This window comes from Arvicola amphibius, chromosome 8, assembly GCF_903992535.2.
Source record: "Arvicola amphibius chromosome 8, mArvAmp1.2, whole genome shotgun sequence".
In the NCBI taxonomy this organism is placed as follows: domain Eukaryota; kingdom Metazoa; phylum Chordata; class Mammalia; order Rodentia; family Cricetidae; genus Arvicola; species Arvicola amphibius.
The window spans coordinates 45400597-45419911 of record NC_052054.1 but is presented as its reverse complement, the minus strand read 5'-3'; the positions used below and the strand labels follow the sequence as shown (position 1 = coordinate 45419911).

The 19315-nt window shown below is 43.7% G+C and overlaps 1 protein-coding gene across 1 annotated transcript in view; it reads left to right on the top strand.

Moving 5' to 3' along the window:
• Positions 1–1543: 1543 nt before the first annotated feature.
• The window catches only part of Slc35f1 (solute carrier family 35 member F1), a 430910-nt gene continuing 413138 nt past the window's right edge, over positions 1544–19315 (top strand). Inside the window, exon 1 of the mRNA XM_038340065.1 lies at positions 1544–1716. Coding sequence (XP_038195993.1) covers positions 1544–1716 — 173 coding nt within the window. The remainder of the gene's footprint in view (positions 1717–19315) is intronic.

Here is a 19315-nt window from a genome sequence, read left to right as displayed (position 1 = left end):
GTCACCTGCTTTCCTCTTTTGAAACGATATAGTCTACTACTTTTGAATGTTATATTTGACTCTGAACATCCTAAACAGGAGTTTCCAGAGCGTTTGGATTCAGTGGCAGTATCAACGTGCTTTTGTGTGAACAAATATACCCGCTAAACGAAATCAGTGTGATTAGTTCCCATTCTGCAGCAAAGTGAAGAAAAATCTTAAATGCTTATCATTTTCTTTGCAAGATACTTGCCCAGGCAATCTGGATTAAGGGACATTTGAAAAAATTTCCAGAGTCAATTACTGATTAAAGTGCGGATCAATAGGTACAAGGAATGCCTGGGACAAAGCTCACTCCGTAGAAAGTGGTCTTGTTTAGGACTGGGGTTTCAGTAGCTAACACAGAGTTATACCTTTGACAGCGGGAGGACCTTGAAGGAGCCACCGATCCCTCCTGCTGGGTAGTTTACTTCATTTAACTCTTACAACACCCAGGAAAACTCATGAGTCGCCTTGTCCCAGAATTTAAGAAATTGCCCAGGATCTCTGTTATTTCCAGAAGTGCCATTAGAGTCCGCTGGCTTTCCTTTCCGCGCCTAAACGGAGATGTTTTGGGGTAGCTTGGTTTGTTTCCCCCAATTCCCAGAATGCCTTTCTGGTGACAAACTGTTTTTCTCCCCATTTCCTGCAGGTGCATTTTGATGAGAGTAGTTGTAATATTTAGGTTGTTCAATTTGGATCTGTAACCTGGATCAACAGCAATCTCGTCGTACCGCTGGCCCGGGCCGGTGGTGCTGGATTCCTCAGAGCCTCCGCAGAAGCAAGATGAGTCCTCTCCAATAGCAGAGGGAGAATCCATCCTGTGCTGCCCTAAAGACAAAGACAAAACCACCCACCGCCAGTCACAGCACCCTAGACCTAGGGCTTCTTTAGACGCCAGGAGGAGGGTTGGGGACACCAAGGCACCGCCGGAGCGCCCTCTGGCGACAGCAGAGCGCGAGTGCCCCCCACCCGCCTCGACCCCCTCCACCAGCGCGGCGCCCCCGCCCGGCGCTCCAGGTTCACTCTCGGTCTCTCACTCCGTGAGACACAGACGGCAGCTTTCTGAGGAAGCCGGCACCAGCTGAAGCAGCGCCATCGCAACTGCCATCTCTAGGACAAGCCCTGGGCACTGGGACAGAAGGCGAAGCCTGGCAGCTCCGTGCCTCTCTCTGCACAGTCCTTGCACTTGACCCGGCGGCTCCGGGTTCCCTCCGACCCCCTTCGCAGCCACTTGGCGGGGTGTGCCAGGACTTGGGTCGCGGCTCGGGAAGAGCCCGGGCGGGAGGAAGCGGCGGCCCGGAGCGAGGGTGTGCAACCAGGACTAGGGAGCAAGCCGAGGGCACTGCGCTGTGAGGCGGCGGCCGGAGCCCCGGGTGCCTCCCCGCTTCGTCGCTTCGCAGGCGGCACCGCCTCCCCGGGCCGGGGTTGCTTGGCCGGGTTCTCTGCGTGTTCCCGGGCCCGGAGCCCGCGCACTATGTGCCCGGTAGCGTTCTGAGAGCCGCTCGCCACCGCCTCCGCCTCAATGATCCCCCCCGAGCCTCCGCAGCCCCAGCTGCAGCCGCCACCACCGCCGGCCCCGCCGAACCATGTGGTGACCACCATCGAGAACCTGCCAGCTGAAGGCAGCGGCGGCGGGAGCCTGTCCGCCTCCTCCCGGGCTGGCATGCGCCAGAGGATCCGCAAAGTGCTGAACAGGTGAGCACAGGCGCCGAGCGGGGACACCAGGGACAGGCGCTACGGGCGCCCAGCCCAAGGTCCCCTAGCTCGAGCGAACGTCCCCGAGGTCCTTTGGGACAGGGTCCCAGCCAGGGGGCGATTGGTGAGCGTAGGCGAGCTCTCCCTGCGCTCGCAGAGAGGCCGCGGCAGCTTTGTCCTGGCGCCGGGATCCCCAGAGTGGCGGGGCTGCAGGCAGGTCCGGGAAGCGAGTTGGGGAGAGGCGGGGTTGTTCTACCTGCAGCTGCCCTGTGTGTGTCCACACTCACCCCTCGCATCCGCACGTTGTTTCACTTCCCTTTTCCACTCTTATCCCAGCTTTGCGCTCTGGGGACCCCCCGAACATGGCCTGGGCGGAGGCGGGAAGGCACCGGGCTGTGGTGATGGCGTGGAAGTCACCAACCTCGCGCTGTTTTTCGCTCCGCCCTGGTGGCACTGACTCCCCTCCCCAGGGGCATAGGGTGTAGTGAGGGTCCCCACCCTCGCTTCCACCCTCATCCCCAGACGGAAGGGGAAAAAACACTTCTTGATGCTTGAGTCGCTGTGCAGACTTGGTGGCTTTGGAGCAAGGAAAGAGGCTAGAGGCCTGGACCAGACCAGAACAAAGTGCAAGATATTGAGGGAAGGGTGTGAGAGGCAGGTGCTGGTTAATGCGCTCCGAAGCTGAGCCGGAGTGCCCTGGCCTTCAGTGATGGAATCTGCGTAGTGGGTGATCAAGGACAGACATGTTTTAGAACGAGGACTCTTTTCTCTTGAAAGTGGGATCTCCTATAGTACCCTCACTCAAACGTGATGCGAAAGGGATTCTTGCCACTTAACTAACTTAAAATGATTGATGAGCTGATAGGGAAAATTCACCTAACCAGCTGTGTGAGTGTGTGCTTTTTCAATGCTTTGGCAGGGCAACCCATCCAATCGCATTATTCATACAGGTTTCTGTGTGGTACAGTTTTGGGTAGCAGAGATTTCCTGATGTGCTCACATGAAGCTGTTTGTGTCATAAAGCTCTACTGAGAGCAGAAATAAATGTAGAGAAATAATTTGAAAAATATTTTTATTTGGAAAGTATTTTATTTACATGGTATTCAAAAATTGCTTGTTAAAATCTAATGTTTATAAATATGTTTATAATAACATATTTATAAACACTTCTGCCTAATATCAAATAAGAATTTCACTTTTAAGTGAGACAAATTGGCATTAGAAAATCCAATTTTACCTTGCCATGTTTAGCTTTGGTTAATACATCCCCAAATACCGCACTTAAAAGATGATTTAAAAAGATGAAAAGCAAAAGAATAGGGAAGATGATGGCTTCGTACATATTATGTGTGTACCTTGTTCTCTATGAATACTTGCAGCTTTTAAGTCGGCAGGATTTTGAGCATAATATATTCTTAATTATTAACTTATTATTTTTCCCTTATCCAATTAGAAAACACCAATGCAATAGTTCATTTGTTAAGTTATCATTGAGATCGCAGTGCTGTCCTGCATATATAATGAATCTTAATGTCCAGATTGATAAAGTCACAGAGGTAGGTTTGAAGGGACTTGGGGGTTTATCATTCCTTTGCCTCTCTACCTAGCCACAAGGCTGTGGCTGAGTCATTTCTCTTCTCTGGTCTTGGTCTCCTCATTTGTAGAGTATGTTTAGTGACACCTGTCTCAACTCCCTATCATATCATGATTTTGAGAATAAGACTGAAGAGAGAACCACTTTGGAGAAGGGAAGTCCTAGGTACCATTTCAGCCCAGTTCTGTTGCCCAAGCCAAGTCCATGAGAGCAACGCAGGGAAAGAATGTGAAGTAATGGCTTTCATGGGGAGAACTTGGCTTTTTACTGAGCCCTATGCAATCTGTGACTTGAGTGGCATTATTTTCTATGTAGAGAGAGGAAACTGAGACTTAGTTTGGGTGATGATATCTTTATCTTAAAAATATATGGAATGTAACCCTAGTGTTATAACATTTAGACTTAAACAAAAATCACTTCTTGTTTTTCTCTCAAACTCTTCAAAAATTTCATCTTTCATATTATAATAAGTCTCCCTCATCTAAGGATAGGACAGATTATTCTTTTGAAAAAGGATATCTTTAAGGAGACTAAAAAAATAAGAAAATATTTAAAAAATTGTGATGGAATAATTTTGTTTGTGGACTTGTCTTTTGTGCCAGGATTGTTTCAGCAAGATTAACAGAAGCTACCGATAGACCAGGCTCCTTCCCATGGAAAGAACATGATCCGTGGAGGCTGGCAGTCTTAGATGTAGCTTTTCTCGTTGAACCATCATGGTGTGAAATGGCTATGAAGTCAGCTCATTGTGGCCTATTCATAAGCATCTTTATCCACTAAAATCTGAAGATGCCCTCGTTCTCTTTTCTTTGCCTCCTTTCCCTGCCCCTCACTCCCTTCACTTCTGCCCCCTTCACCCACACGGCCTATTCACACAGTGTTGTTAATGGTTCCTGTTCAGCTATCCTGGGCATGCAAAAACTTAGCTCCAGAGAGAGAGAGAGAGAGAGAGAGAGAGAGAGAGAGAGAGAGAGAGAGAGAGAGAGAGAGAGAGAGAGGGGGGGGGGGGAGAGAGAGAGAGAGAGATTTCCAGTTCAAATCCACAATCTCCGATTGATGTAAGCAATACCTGTCCAACAATTGGCATTAATATATACAGTTGGCAGCAGTCTGCTGTTTCTGTGAGCTAGGGGAGCAGTCTCTTTGTTTCCTGACTAGAGAGCAGCTATAACCATATCCTTGGGAATGCTTCTGAGAGAGAGGCTGGGGAAATGGGGTGGGGAGCATCAAACTGTTTGATAGGCATGCCTGGTAAACTGTCTGTTCTTGGTCAGTTACTGTCAACCAGGGAAGGGGATGCAAACATATCAATTGTTTGTCTATACCCTGTCTACTCAGGGACAGTTAAAGAGAGTTGAAATACCAATTGGTACTTAACTAATGCTTCATGCTCTCAGAAATCTTAGACTGAAAATAGAATGTGAACAGTATGTGAACATCCACCTTGCAGAATTGTGTATGAATTTCTTTCTCTAGTGGAGTACCAGCTATTGACTTTAAACACCCACAGAGCCACATTGCTGCATTTTATATGTGAGAATTAGGGCATCTTACTGATGGTCTAGTCTCCTTCTGAATAGCAATTAGAATATCATATTATATAAGACTTTAGGGAAAAGGAAGTGCTGGATCATTTTTTAAAAAAACCAATTAATAGTATGTGTCTCTACTCAAAATTATTTTTGAGATAGGGTGCAAGAAATAAAAGATGCTACAAATTCTGGAGTAATGATTGTTTTTAATTTTAAAGAGGTGATCATTATGTTTATGTAGATAGATAAGGAAAATTATGGGCAAACTGTTCTTCACTTATTTTTTTGTTTTTATAGAAGAACAGTATTTATTATCCTGTCAGAGACAAGTAAGATACAGCAAAAAGAAAATGCTTCAAGGGCAACAGTTGATAACCTTCCGCAGGAATTGCTGACCAAGTTGATTTCTTTAAAACATCCAGGCGTAGGCACTAGTTATATATTAAAGTGCCAAAGAATTAATCCCCACTGAAATGATTAGTTAATAAAATGTCCCTCAAAATGAGTGCTTTGTACATATAAGCTTTTATTGAATTTTTCCTACTTAGACAAAATGAGCTTCGAGTTTTTGATCAATTTTTTTCCTCAGTAAAACAGCCGCTGGGTTGTGTGGGGTAATAAAGCTGCCTCTGCTTTGAATCTTGTAGTAGAGGTGTTTAATCATTTGATGGAAGCGCCAGTGTCTTGGATCATCCATTCATTTTGAACTGCTTTTCAACTTAGATTTGTTTTACTAGCTTTCAAGTTTTTGATGCTTTTGAAAATTGTAAACCAAAGAACATTAAGGCAGGCAAATTGGTAGAGAGCCTCATGAAACCCATGCCAAACCTGGGAAGTTATGATGTAAGAGGGGTCAATGTGAACACACAATCTTTCTGTGTCACAAGGCAAACAGAACATTGTTAACCGATGGAATGGTTGCTGAGAAATAAGGCTTTGCGCAAACATGGAATTAGATCCAGCATGAAGACATGGTACAATGCAGATGATCCTTTCTTATGAAGTTGGAAGGCTTTCGTTAAAAGATTGTTGGTGAGCTTCCACCTCAAGCTGCTGCTTCTTACAGATGTCAAAAACAAAAGAGAAGATCAACTCATAATGAGGATATTAGACAAAAATATCCCAAATGGAACTGGGTGGTTAAAAACAAACATTTGTAGGATCAGTAGTAAATAAAGGGTGTCTGAAGGATGCACTATTTTTAAGGAAAAGGACAAATTAACTTTTAAAATGATCTTCTAGGACTTTTGTATTTAGGCACTGCACTTGGGTGAATGGTCAGTCAAGGAATATTTGGCTTACCTTGGTAAATATGATGCATTTCTGTCCAAGTAATTAATGTGTAATCAGATACTCATGCATTTGCATAACTGTTTTGTGACTGGTCACTTCATCAAACTCTGGTAACTCCATAGATCATCCAAATAGATACCCAAGCTCACAATTCACTACTGCAGGTGTAGATGCTACAGGCAACTGAGCTGGCCATCCAGGTAACTCCAGAGTTGATTAATGCAACTGCTGCTATTATATTAGGTCATTATTTACCCTAGAAATAAAATACAGAATCTGAAAGTCTCACCTTTAAAGTTTAGTTGAGCAATTTTGTGTTGAGTTCAGGCTAATATAATTTCTGGTATATTGTTCAAACACATTTTAAAAAACTGTACATCTAAAGGAGCATGACTAAGAATTGGCACATGCAAAACAATCTATAAATCTTTGATGTGTTTCTTGACGGTCAAATGCATACATAAGTACATATTCACTTATCCTAGCAATTACTATGTACTGGAAGGTGCATAAAACAGTATTTTTGGAGCAGAAGACCTCAGGTTCGGCACATGTATTGCTATTGAGAGTGTAATGTTACAGTCCACTGTCTGAATTGTTTTACCTAATTCCATACTGGGTGCTTCCACATGCCTAGATCCTGAGCCATGTACATATATAAGTTGTTGGATGCTGAGGTCCTTGCTTTCTGTTGCCAGGATAAGCCACTTTGAGCAAAGGCAGCTTAGGGGAGGAAAGGGTTTATTTGGTTTACCCTTCCAGGTCACAATCCATCATTGAAAAAAGTCACTGGCAGGTACTTAAGCAGAACCGGAGACAGAGACCATGGAGGAACTCTGTTGTTGATGGGGTTTCTGTCCTGCCAGGTTCCCGCAATCGTTAAGTCCCAAAGAAATCACACAGAGGTCTACATAGTTATAAACTGATTGGCCCACTAGCTCAGGCTTCTTATTAACTCTTATATTAGTCCATTATTCTTGTTAATGTTAGCCACGTGGCTTGGTTCCTTTTTCAGCGAGGCAGTCACATCTTGCTTCTTCTGTGGCTGGGTCAGGACTGCGTCCTCTTCTCAGAATTCTCCTGTTCTCATTGCTCATTGCCCCACCTCTACTTTCTGTCTGGTTTTCCTGCCTCTACTTTCTGCCTGGCTACTGGCCAATCAGTGTTTATTTAAAATATAATTGACAGGATACAGACCATTGTCCCATCTGGTTTTCTGTCCCATTTACTCGCTTATATTCAGTTAGTTTTCTTACAGTCTGGGAGTACCTACATAGGGATGATATTGCCCACAGTGGGCTGGGTCCTCCTGCATCAATTAACAATCAAGACAATACCCCACAGAGGTATTCATGGGCCACTCTGATCTTGGCACTTCCTTAGTTAAAGTTCCTTCTTACCAAGTGACTCTTAAGTTGAGTCACAAAAATTAACCAGGACAAATATACAATTCATATTAACCTTCTTAACAGACATTTTGAACTTATGCAGGGACTACGTGAATGCTAAGAAAATTTAAAAAAATATCAAGGAGAGTAAAAATAAATATACTTTAAAATATTTTCTTATGAAAATGCCTCATTTTGGGGGGCTGGAGATATGACTCAGTAATTAAGAACACTGGTTGGTTGTTCTTTCAGAGAATCCAGGTTCAATTCCCAGCACTCACATGACAGCTCACAGTTGTCATACCTCCGGTTCCAGGGGACCTGATACCTTCACACTGCTGCACATGAAATAAAGTTAGATAGACTTTAAAAAAAAGCCTCATTTCATCAGTGTTTACATGGGTGTAATTTGTTTGTATACTATTATTTAATAATTTAATCTTTTGTGTCAAATTTAAATTTTTAACTTTCAAAATTATTTACCAGTGCATAATTATACAAAATACTTTAAATATGATTTTGCAGGTTATGACATCATAATTCCTATTGTGTTCTACTTAGATTAATTAGGTGGAACTACTACAATAGAGTACGCAGCCTGCTTTATGTTATTTTCTTTTGTCATATGGGGTGAGGGAGTGTGAATCCCATGGTACATGTGTGTTGGTCAGAGTACAGCTTGGGGGCTTCCAGTATGTGGGTCTCGGGATCTAATTCATTTTGTCAGTCTTGGCAGAAAGCCCCTTTACCCACTTTGATGCCTCTTGAAGACCCTTCCTAGATTAAACAAACAAACAAACAAATCAGAACCAAAACCAAAACCAAGACAATCCAATTCTACTTGTTCTACTCAGGGTTTCAGTGACAAGCTGGAAGTTGTCATTCTTGCCTCTGGGATAGCACAGCGTCCTCCACCTGCGATTAAGTCTTCTTCTGTCGTTCACTGACTCATTTATCCTATCAATGTCTCAAGTAATGAGCACTTATCTGGTCCCACTGTGTACAGGACTTTGAAGGAAGTCAGTGGTGAACCACATACCTCGCAGACTACGGGTGGCTCTAGATCATCAAAGAAGTATCCGTTATTAACTTAACCTACCAGGGAGGCAATTAAAACAAAGTAGAAACCTACATCATTTCTCAAGAATAGATTTTAAAATTATTTAGTTATTTTTAAATTTTTATGTGTTTGGGTGTTCTGAGTATGCATGTGCACCATTTAAATTCCCGTTGAGACTGGAAAAGGGTTCAGGATCCCCTGGAATTGGAGTTTCAGACTGTAGTGAGCCACCAACTGGGTACTAGGAATCAAATCGGGGTCTTTTGCAAGAACTACAAGTGCTGTTAACCTTTGAGCAAGCTCTCCAGCCCCCTCAAAAGTAGATTTTTAAGGCTATCTAAACAAAAGTAGATTTTTAAGGCTATCAGGAAGACCACCCACGCAGTCAGCTGAATGCATACTTACTGACCCCAGGCTGAAGGTCTCTCTTGTTTCTGTTTCATTTAGGACTTAAAAATAAACACAACAAGAATGAGAATCAGCTGTTAATGTTCATGTGACTTCACCATATTAGGAGAAAACGAACCAGGTTGAAACCCACCTGCTGTTGAGTGAACCTATCAAGGCCACTGCTATGTAACTCAGGAAAAAGGAGTTTTCTATCTGGGTGTGGTGGCACATGCCTGTAATTCTACCACTGAGGTGGAGGCAGGAGAATCCTGAATCAGAGGCTAGCCCTGGCTGTACAGCGTGTTCTAAGCTATGTAGATCTTGGCTACATAACTAGACATTGTCTAAAACAAACAAACAAACAAACAAAACTCTCAAACAACAGCTAGGGTTTTCTGAAAATATTAGCGTGCTGACAGTGCATAGGCAACTCTGCTGGGCTTGGCATGTATTTGTGTGTTGCAGATAGGAGAGAGTGCAGATATGACAAGACCACAAAAATCAGTTGGTGGAAGGACTAGATACTTTGCTACAAAGCATGATGTAATTCAATGAGACTACTTGAGCTAAAAATCAGCATTCATTTAGACAGTGGCTTCAGTTCTTATGTTAAAATACTATAAAACATACCACAGAACCTTCATTATATTACGTGCTTTTCTTTTTCTTCTTTTATTTATTTTGGTTTTTCAAGACAAGGAACTAGTTTTTGTAGACCAAGCTGGCCTCGAACTCACAGAGATCTGCCTGCCTCTGCCCCCCGAGTGCTGGGATTAAAGGCGTGTACCCCCAAAGCCCGGCTACATTATGTGCTTTTCAACTGGTTGTGGTGGTCACCTTGCTAAGTGCTTTGTGAGACCACAGCAGAGGGAGACAATGCCAGGCTGGGCACAAAGCAAGAGAACCTAGGGATGGTATTTGCTCTTGGCATTGAAAGATAAGAAGGGTAGGACCATGTGTGAGAGCAGGGAGAAAGGATGATTTGCGTGTGGAGGTTGACGACTGGGGAAAGGTACAGAGTTTCCTGTTTGAAGATAACACAGGATGAGAAGAATAAAGGGCATGAGAGTGAGCTGGAACTAGAACAGTTGGGTGAGGCACAGATATAAAAAGCTTAAGATGCTAAGTTAGTAGTAAGACATCACTTTATTGATGATGATGTCATCCTTATGTCATTGAGTAGAGAAACAGGCTCAGAAACATGTTTCAACAAGATATTCTCAGCACAATTACAAGGTCAGAGGACAGGGAAGGGACCGGAGTTGGGGTCCAGTTAGGAGACTGATGCAGCTAATTGGGGCAGAAGGAGATGGACATCTCTATGGCCTGGAGGCAGCTGGGATGGAGAGAAGGGCAGACTCTGGACTAGGTAAGGGAGGTGGTCAGGAGGTGCCCACCATGGCTGTATCTCAGTGAGTGTTCACCACTCACTCACACTTGATTTGAAAAGCTACTGCAGGGGAGAGATGCGCTCGCTAAGGATGAGTCCAAGAGCTGAGGGAGCCAGGGAAACAGTCAGAACACCTCCTGCAAAGATCATTGTCTATGGAATAATGCTGGGCCCCAAACCATAATAAGAACAGAAATCAACAGAAAGCATCCCGTAGCCATTTGATAAAGCATTTTTCTGTTTTGTTCTAAAATGTGTAGACATTGTCTTGGATCTATTTTTTGCCATTTCGTTTTTCTTATAATCAATTTTTATTGTCCTTTACAAATGCATCGCCTGCACCAAGTCAGAAACAACTGCAATTTTGCAGAGGAAAGTTTTAGAGGCCCGGATCCCTGCTGGCCATCTAGCTGGGAGCAACAGTGAGTCTGATTTCTAGAAGTATGTCTAATCATGAGTGAGTGGAGATCCTCACACTGGGCTCACCAGGAATGCCACAGTCCTGCCCTGTGAATCTGCACATATCGTCTGGTCATGCAAAGTCACCAAGGCAGGCATGCAGGTAGTAGAGTAAATTGACAATTGATCCATTAAGCATCAAGGGCTTAGACAAAGGGCTTGAAGAATAGTTGGGGTTCCTGCCTGAAAGCCTCCTACCCCCGGAACTGCAGTTTGCAACCCATGGGTCTTGGCCCACATGAGATCTCCTGCATTTCAGATACTTACATTATGATTCAGAACAGTAGCAGAATTACATTGATGAAGTAGCAATGAGATAATTTTTATGGTTGGGGGTCACCACAGTATGAAGAACTATACAAAAGGTTTGCAGCATTAGGAAGGTTGAGAACCACTGCCCTGGAAGCTATCTGGAAGTGAGAAGGGGTAGAGAACAGCACCCTGTTTCTGTAGAGTGGGGTGTAAGTGGAGAGGACTACCTTTCAGGCATCTTAAGGTAGGGACCAAATAGCAGAAGATGGGTTAGGGTTTCCTGGAGGCCCACATCTGTGCCTAGATCCTTGATACCATTTCACCTCAAGTTCTGGGGAGCACCCAGGAGATGGCAGTCAGCCATTCAGCAAGAAAATGCTAAATCAAACAAGAAGCATAATCTACACATTGGATGTTCTTCAGGGAACAAAGCATCAAAGGACTCTACTCATAAGTAGGCTAACTTCGAGCAGGTGGAGGCATTGGTAAACAACCACATCCGAATGATACCCGGGAATGCTAATACTAAGCACAGATTGAAGTAGGGTGGCATAACAAGAGTGGTAATGGAGCTTTAGCATGGGTGGTCCATACAGGTCTTACTCTGGGGACATGGACTCTAATCAGAATGACCAAAGGAACTAGTCACTAGAGGCACAGAAGGAAGGACATTCTAGGTAAATTTGATGAGATAAACAAGCGTAATGAACTAAAAGAAAAGAAGACTCGAGTACAAGAATTGGGCTAGTGAGAAAAAGACTAGAGGACCAGGTAATACCATTTTTAAGTGGGATGAGCAAGTGACAGATTTTAAACAGATTGGGTGTTGGGTCAAGTTTTACAAAGTCATGTAGGCTGCTGTTGTAGAACAGATTGCAGGGGAAGGCTATGCTGTGGAAGAAAGGCATGCTGGGAGCTGAGCTGGGCAGGGGCAATGGAGATAAGGAGAAGTAAAACTTTTGGAATGATTTGCTTTAGGCAGTGAAGCCTTTGAGTTGGCAGAATGATTTTTCAGGGTAACTAAGGGAAAGGAATACCTAAAAAGTCCCAGCTTTGGGGATTCAAGCATTTCGGTGGGGACAGTGCCATCTTGAGAGCAGAGAAAGACAGGTGGAAGAACATGCTTATGGAGAGGAAACCAGAGTTTACTTATTCCAAGTTGAGCTATGGATGTCTGCTGGGAATGCCAAGTGAAAGCTGAAATTCTGGGTAGAAGTGAGGATTTGGAATTTTGGATCTGGGAATCCTACCCAGGTCTTACTGGAGACGATGTATGGAAACAGGTAGAGAGGGCTCCTGAGCATGATCGGGAGAGAATGCCAACTTTCAGAGTTAAAAGGAGGACCCAACCAAGGTGAGAGAAAGAGTCAAAAGTAGGAAATGGACCAGGGGAGTCCATCAGGATGGTGCCCTGATGCCAGGTGAGGGCTTTTCCAGAGGATGGCAGTAGGGCATCCTTTGTGATGAGAGTCCATAGAGACAGGCAGAGATGTGACAAATGGTTTGAAAACGCAAAAGAACTCAAGGCTTGTGTCTTAGTGAGGGTTTCTATTGCTTTGAGGAGACACCACTGCTTACAAAGGAAAGCATTTAACTGGAGCTGGCTTACAGTTTCAGAGGTTTGTCCATTACCATCATGGCCGGAAGCATGGAGGCATGCAGGCAGACATGGTGCTGGAGAAGTAGCTGAGAGTTCTACATCTGGATTTAAGACAGCAGGAAGAGAGAGAGAGAGAGAGAGAGAGAGAGAGAGAGAGAGAGGGAGGGAGGGAGGGAGGGAGGGAGGGAGGGAGGGAGAGAGAGGGAGAGAGAGAGAGGGAGAGGGAGAGAGAGAGAGAGTTCCACACTGGGCCTGGCATGAGCATCTGAGACCTCAAAGCACCCCTCCCCACTCCAGTGACACACTTCCTCCAACAAAGCCACACCTACTCCAGCAAAACCACACCCATTCCAACAAGGCCACACCTCCTAATAGTGCCACTTCCTAGGAGCCATTTTTATTCAAACTACCATAGGCTATAACAGTGTAGGATCAAAAGACCAATGCTGACAGAAACTTGGTTGGAAAGGTTGGGTAGAGATGACAGAGTAGAACTGTTGAGAAGTTTTGCCTTTAAAAGGAGGGACACTCACCAAAGCGGTGGTGGCACATACCTTTAACCCCAGCACTCGGGAGGGAGGGAGAGACAGACGGATCTCTGTGAGTTCGAGGCCGGGCTGGTCTAGATGGATCTGTGTGTGGTAATGACTGCTGGAGAAGGAAATTGCATGTGCGATAGGGAGGAGGGGGATGGGGGCTGAGAAGAGTCTCGAGAAGGCCCAAGGAGGCCTAGTCTCTCCAAGGCTCAAGCCTGTGGTGGGAATGCATGCACTGGGAAAAGCTCATTTGGCAGATTTTGTGGTGGGAATGAAAGGCAGCTTCTATCAGGTGGCTCCTCTGCTGGGGAACTCCAAGGCAAAGATTTCGGTTGTGAATGGAAGGCGCCAGGTGCTGTGGGGAAGGGCGTGGGGTGTTTGTGCAGAGAGAAGAGGGAGAGGGAGAGAGGAAACAGACGAAAATGTTATGTGTAAATGTGACATTTGGGGCTGGGATGATGAGTGTGGGGGCAGGAGTAGGGGTGGTGGTAGGCCTGAGGAAGGCACTATTGTTTAGAATCGGCCTCGCAAGGGTTAACCCAAGTGAATTCAGGTGTGAAGTGGGGACCTCAATAAGGGGAAATCCTGCTTTTAAAATTTGGGAGTGAGAGAAGAGGAAAATAAAGGACTTTATGTGGTCATTCGAATGTTGGCGCCTGGACCACTGTGTCCCCCTGAGGAGCTGTCTTTTCCCTCAGGCAAGTGACAACTTGTGGGACCTTCAATTTTCTCAGTGGTAAACCAGTTAAAATCCTTCTGGCCCATTTCCCATTGGCTGTTTGGGATTTTAAAACGAAATAACACGATGGAGAAGGCTTGGAAAGCTGCCAAGTACTCCACAGTGATTATCCTGGTCTCAGAATTAAAAGGAGCGCCTGAGTTCCCAAAGCTCCGCCCTGCCACCAAGGCTGCGCCACATGCCGACCTGACCCTTCGGCACCCACAGTCATGGCTTGGCTTCGTTGGCGCGTTGTCAGTCTGAAAGGAAGCCACCTACTTATAAATAAGGGACTAGTCTGTTTATGTTCATCATCATCATCATTATCATCATCATCATCATCATCATCATCATCATCATCATCATTTCTTTTGGCAAATACATTTTTTCTTCTTTTTGAAAAAAAAAAGCCCCTCCCTGGAGTCTTTCATGTGGCATCAGGCATACGGTACACTGCCTGCTCTCAGAGCTGGGGCTTTGGTAGCGCCTTTGGTTAGCCCAGCAGGGTTTGACAGGCTTCAGGAAGGGGTTAGTACCTCTTGAACCCAGCGGGTTTCCCACTGAGGGAAAGCCTAAAAGGAGTGGGCTGCCTAGACAGAGCAGGCTCTGAGGGGAAGGGACCCAGCCGCTTTAATATGCTAATGAGAGAAGCCCAGATGCGGGGCGATCACTGCAGCTCTTTGTGAGGTGCCCTGGCTGGTTGCAGTCTCTGTCCCCGCGTGGAGGCCGCTGCGGGCCGGGGAAACACTGTGTTCTCTGAGCTGCTCTCGGCTTCGCAGTCCTCCCTGGCAGAGAATCCCGTGGGCTGGCTAGGGCTGTGGACTCCGTGGGGACCTGCGGCCAGGGCATGGGCGTTTGGCCATGCAAGATTCCAGGGCGATGGTGGGTTCTGGACAGTGTGTGGGTGCCATGAGTAGGAAGGACGTTTGTAGCCTCACAGGATGGGCTCTTTGCCCTCGCAAACTGCCGAGCCTGGCGAGTTGCATTGTGTTTAAGCTGAAACCATTTAAGGCGGCAAGTCAGCTTTAGTTGTGGGTTGAGTCAGTAGCATCTCCTGAAGCAACCAACCAAATGCCATCATCCAGTGAACTCTTGGGGGAAAACACAAGCTTTGGTTATTTTGCCAAGGGATACTCTGGCATCCCGGGATAAGAAGAGGTTCGAGCACCCACCAGGAAAAAGAGGCCGTTGAAGGTGTCTTGAAGTAGTGTCTGCATGGCAAGAATTTGGCATGTACCAAGACTCTGTTTAAACAGTGAGTCATCTCCTTACCGAGATTGGGTAAGGCATTACCAACCACCCTCAACTGCTGCTCCCAGATTTTACCATAAAATCTAGGACCATATTATCTCTGAAAATATGAGTTCCCTGATGAGAAACATAAGTGGAAACTATCAAGCAATAGTATCTTAACCTTTCTGTGGGTGTGTGCACATGGTGTGTGTGTGTGTGTGTGTGTGTGTGTGTGTGTGTAGGACAGAGGTCAATGTCAGCTGTCTTCCTCAGTTTTCTCCGCCTCATTTTCATTTAACAATTTTAATAATGACACACGTGAATACTATATTTACACCATTTCTAGCCCTCCGACTCTTCCATGACCCTCACTCCCTCTCAACGCCATGACCTATTCTTTAATGTATGTGCATGTCTTTAGGACCTGGACACCTATCAGGGGACTCATCCCAGGAGAAGACTCTCAAGAGCCAGTAATTGCCTGAGGCTCTTCATCTAGGTGTAGCGCCTTGTGAAATCTTCCATCCGTGTGGCCATGCCAAGTGGTGATTTTGCCAGGCTGGCCTTGTGCAGGCAACTACAGTGTTGAGATTTCACAGGTGCATCTGCTGGTCATGTCTGGAAGAGACATATCTTGAAGCAGGCAGCCTGGTCCTAAGAGTCTTTCCACCCTTTTCTTCCCTGATGTTCCCTGAGCTCTTAGCTGTAGGGGTTGCTGTGGAAATGCAGCCAGCTGATTGAGGAACATTGTGACTACTTAGTCTCTACATTTCAACCAGTTGAGCCTCTGGAATAGTCTCCATCTGTTGCAAAATGAAGCTTCTTTGATAGGGGCTAGAGCTGTAAGTACCATGGGAATAGGGATAAATACTTAGAATACAGTTAGAAGTTCTGTTGTTTCGGGAAGATGGCAGTTTATGTTGTCCCCTGTGGTCTGTGACTTCTCCAGCCATTAATAGTTGCTGGGCTCGCAGTACCAGACATGAATCCTGTACTCTTGAGCATACTTTATGTCCAGTTAGGCATCTGTTAATTACCCTCAAGATATAAGTGCCACTATTGCACCATTACGAACATCTTGCCAGGCCAGTCATTGCTATGGTTTATAAACATTACAGCTGGAGAGGACTACTGGCTCTTTTTATTCCCTGGAAGCTTGCATAAACACCTTTGGACACTGTAAGAGTCTTTATAGAGGAGGCTTCTAGGTCAGTTCCAGCTCCATTGTCTAAGTCCTGTGTCCAAAGTGTATGAAGTCTTTAGCAACAGGATCTTACTTTCAAGCTCTGGGAGGAATCCAAGGGAAATGACAGTAGTCTATATTGTTGTAGGAGTCTCTTGGACCCCTGATCAACAACTTGAAGGGAGGTCTCCCATGCCTGGTGTTGGGGTTTTTGTTAGGTAATCTTTGGCTCTTGAGGGGAGCATTATCATCCCATGTGATATAACAATGTTGAAAATTTTATATACACACATATATGTATTATATATAATTTATATAAATTTATAATATCTAAATTTTAAAATTACACATACTAATATATATATATATATATATATATATATAATGTATTTTAAGTAAGCTTCAAAAATAATGTTTCCCTATGGCTTTTTCTAACATCAGTAGTATATTTTCTCTCTCCTTACTTCCCCTCCTTTTTGGTTAGCCTCCTCCCTCCCCACTTAGACTAGGTCCCCCTATCTTTTTGTTGAGACACACTATCTCTATGAATGCCAGCTAGCCTCAGGGGTCTTTCTGTCCTCACCTCGGTAGCTCTGTGATTACTGGTGCTCACTGTGATGTCTGGCTTTCTAACACAATCCTGGGGATTGGACTCAGGTCCATATGTATCTTACTAACTAGCTCTCCATCCCTCCCCTTTTGTCTCCTACTTTTCCTTTCTGAATTTTTCTGGGGATATTAAAATATGTATGTATAAACCGTATGCTATGTATTATTTCCTAATAATACCTATTAGATATTACTTGTAATAGGTCAACGTCTCTTTCTGTTTCTTGCTTTGCTTTTTCTGTCTTTCCCATGGGCCCACACTCATAGACAGATGGGTGGTTTTCTAAGTAGATTAATTCGTCCTTCTTATTTGATGCTAACAACCATATCTCCTAAGCCTTCCTCACACCCTGGGGTAAGTTCAGAATTAGTTCTAAAAGAATATTTTATTTTCAGTGTGTATTATTTGTACTTTGGAACTGCATCTATGAAAATAAAAATATTGAGTGTAGAATTACCAACATGCTAGCTCTAACTAACTGTAAGACATAACCTATAAAACGGTCCCTGTGTAAATTGTTTCCTCGACTTCTCTGAGTACAGTGGTTTGACTTTAAACCTTCTCTGTTTTTTCCTTTGAGGGTAGCAGGTTGAATGACTTTTAAAAAAGATTTATTTATTTATTATGTATACAACATTCTGCCTCCATGTATGCACGCATACCAGAAGAGGGCGCCAGATCTCATTACAGATGGTTGTGAGCCACCATATGGTTGCTGGGAATTGAACTCAGGACCTCTGGAAGAGCAGCCAGTGCTCTTAACCACTGAGCCATCTCTCCAGCCCCCAGGTTGAATGATTTTAATGGTTTCCAGGCAACTTTCTTGTCTTTTGAAAATTAAAATACTTCTGCTTTCTTCAGTGTTTTCTGTTATTTTCTGCTACTAATGGGATACATGGTTTCTCTAGTTAAAGCTGGGTGCTATCATGCCAAAAAAATGTATAAGCCTGCTTGCTCTCATTTTAGAAAATTGATTGCTTTCAACTCAAATACTGGCAAATGGGCTCAATTATTTCTTATGTAAGAAAACCTTTCATAGATCCAAAGTTAGCTGCAACTTGAGAGCATATCTTCCAGAATGACATGAGAAAAGTCTCATGTGATATTAGATTTTATAGCAAAGGGTATGACATTATTACAGTATCATGTTGCTCTATATATTTTCAGAGAAAACAGCAATTATGGAAAGTATCCATATAAACAGGCAGAAAGTTTCAATGGACCAGGGTACTAGGCTTTCAACATGTTAGGTAGGTTCTTAAATTTCTTCTGCTAGCAACTGTTTTGTAGTTGAGAAAATTTTTATGAGACCCAGATTTATAGGTATATAATGTAGGTATACAATCGAACCCTACTGATAATAAATCACAAAAATGTATTTTAAAAACAATTCTTTGATAGACATGTAATTTTTACATTTGTTAAAGATGAAAGCAAATTTACATACTAATGAGATGGATGCACTTGCTTATTCTTACATAGAGATTTAAATCTTGGCTAATTATTTGATGCTGAAGGCCATAGAGCATCATCAAATTGATTAATGTTTTGATTTTACATCACCAATGCTGAGAGCATTGCTCCACATAAATACATAGCAAAAAATGGTAGAAGTATGTTTAGTGATACTTCAGAAATTGTGGGAGATTCTGTCCCAATTCCAAGCCAAAATCCACTGAACTGTTTTTTATGCAATCCTAATTATAACTTAAACACCAACTTTAAAAATCAGATATTATAACCATACATTCTAAAGGCATTCTAATTTGCTACTTGCACTCTGTGGAATGATGGGGGAAATATTAAAACTTTGTTATTCATAATTAAACCAATATCTTTATCTAAGAGCAGATCAGAAATTTTGTCCAATGAAAATATTGCAATTCTATTGCTCCTCAACCCCTATCCCCGACAATGGTGTGTGTGTGTGTGTGCATAAATGTGTATGATATATACATATATATGTATATTATGTTTATATATATATATACTTTTTTATACATGCACACACATATATATCAACAATTAATAAAAAAGAGGTCATGACTTGGAAAGAGAGCAAGGAGGTATGTATATATATATGGGAGGAAAGGGAAGTGTGTGAAAAATGTAATTATATCATAAACTCAAAAATAAACAGAATAGTTTAAAAACATTGCAATTCATAGTCTCCAGTAGTCTTGAATATGAGCCAGTCTTTTTCAGGCTGTGATGGTTGGTGCTTCAAGGTGTGACAGCATGCACATTTCACACATTTCAAAGTTTGTGCATTCAGAGCCAATACCACAGTGAAGTTGCTGGATGCAACACTGGTGAGAGTTTCCAGAAATACCTGGTTCATTATGCATTTTGAAACATGAT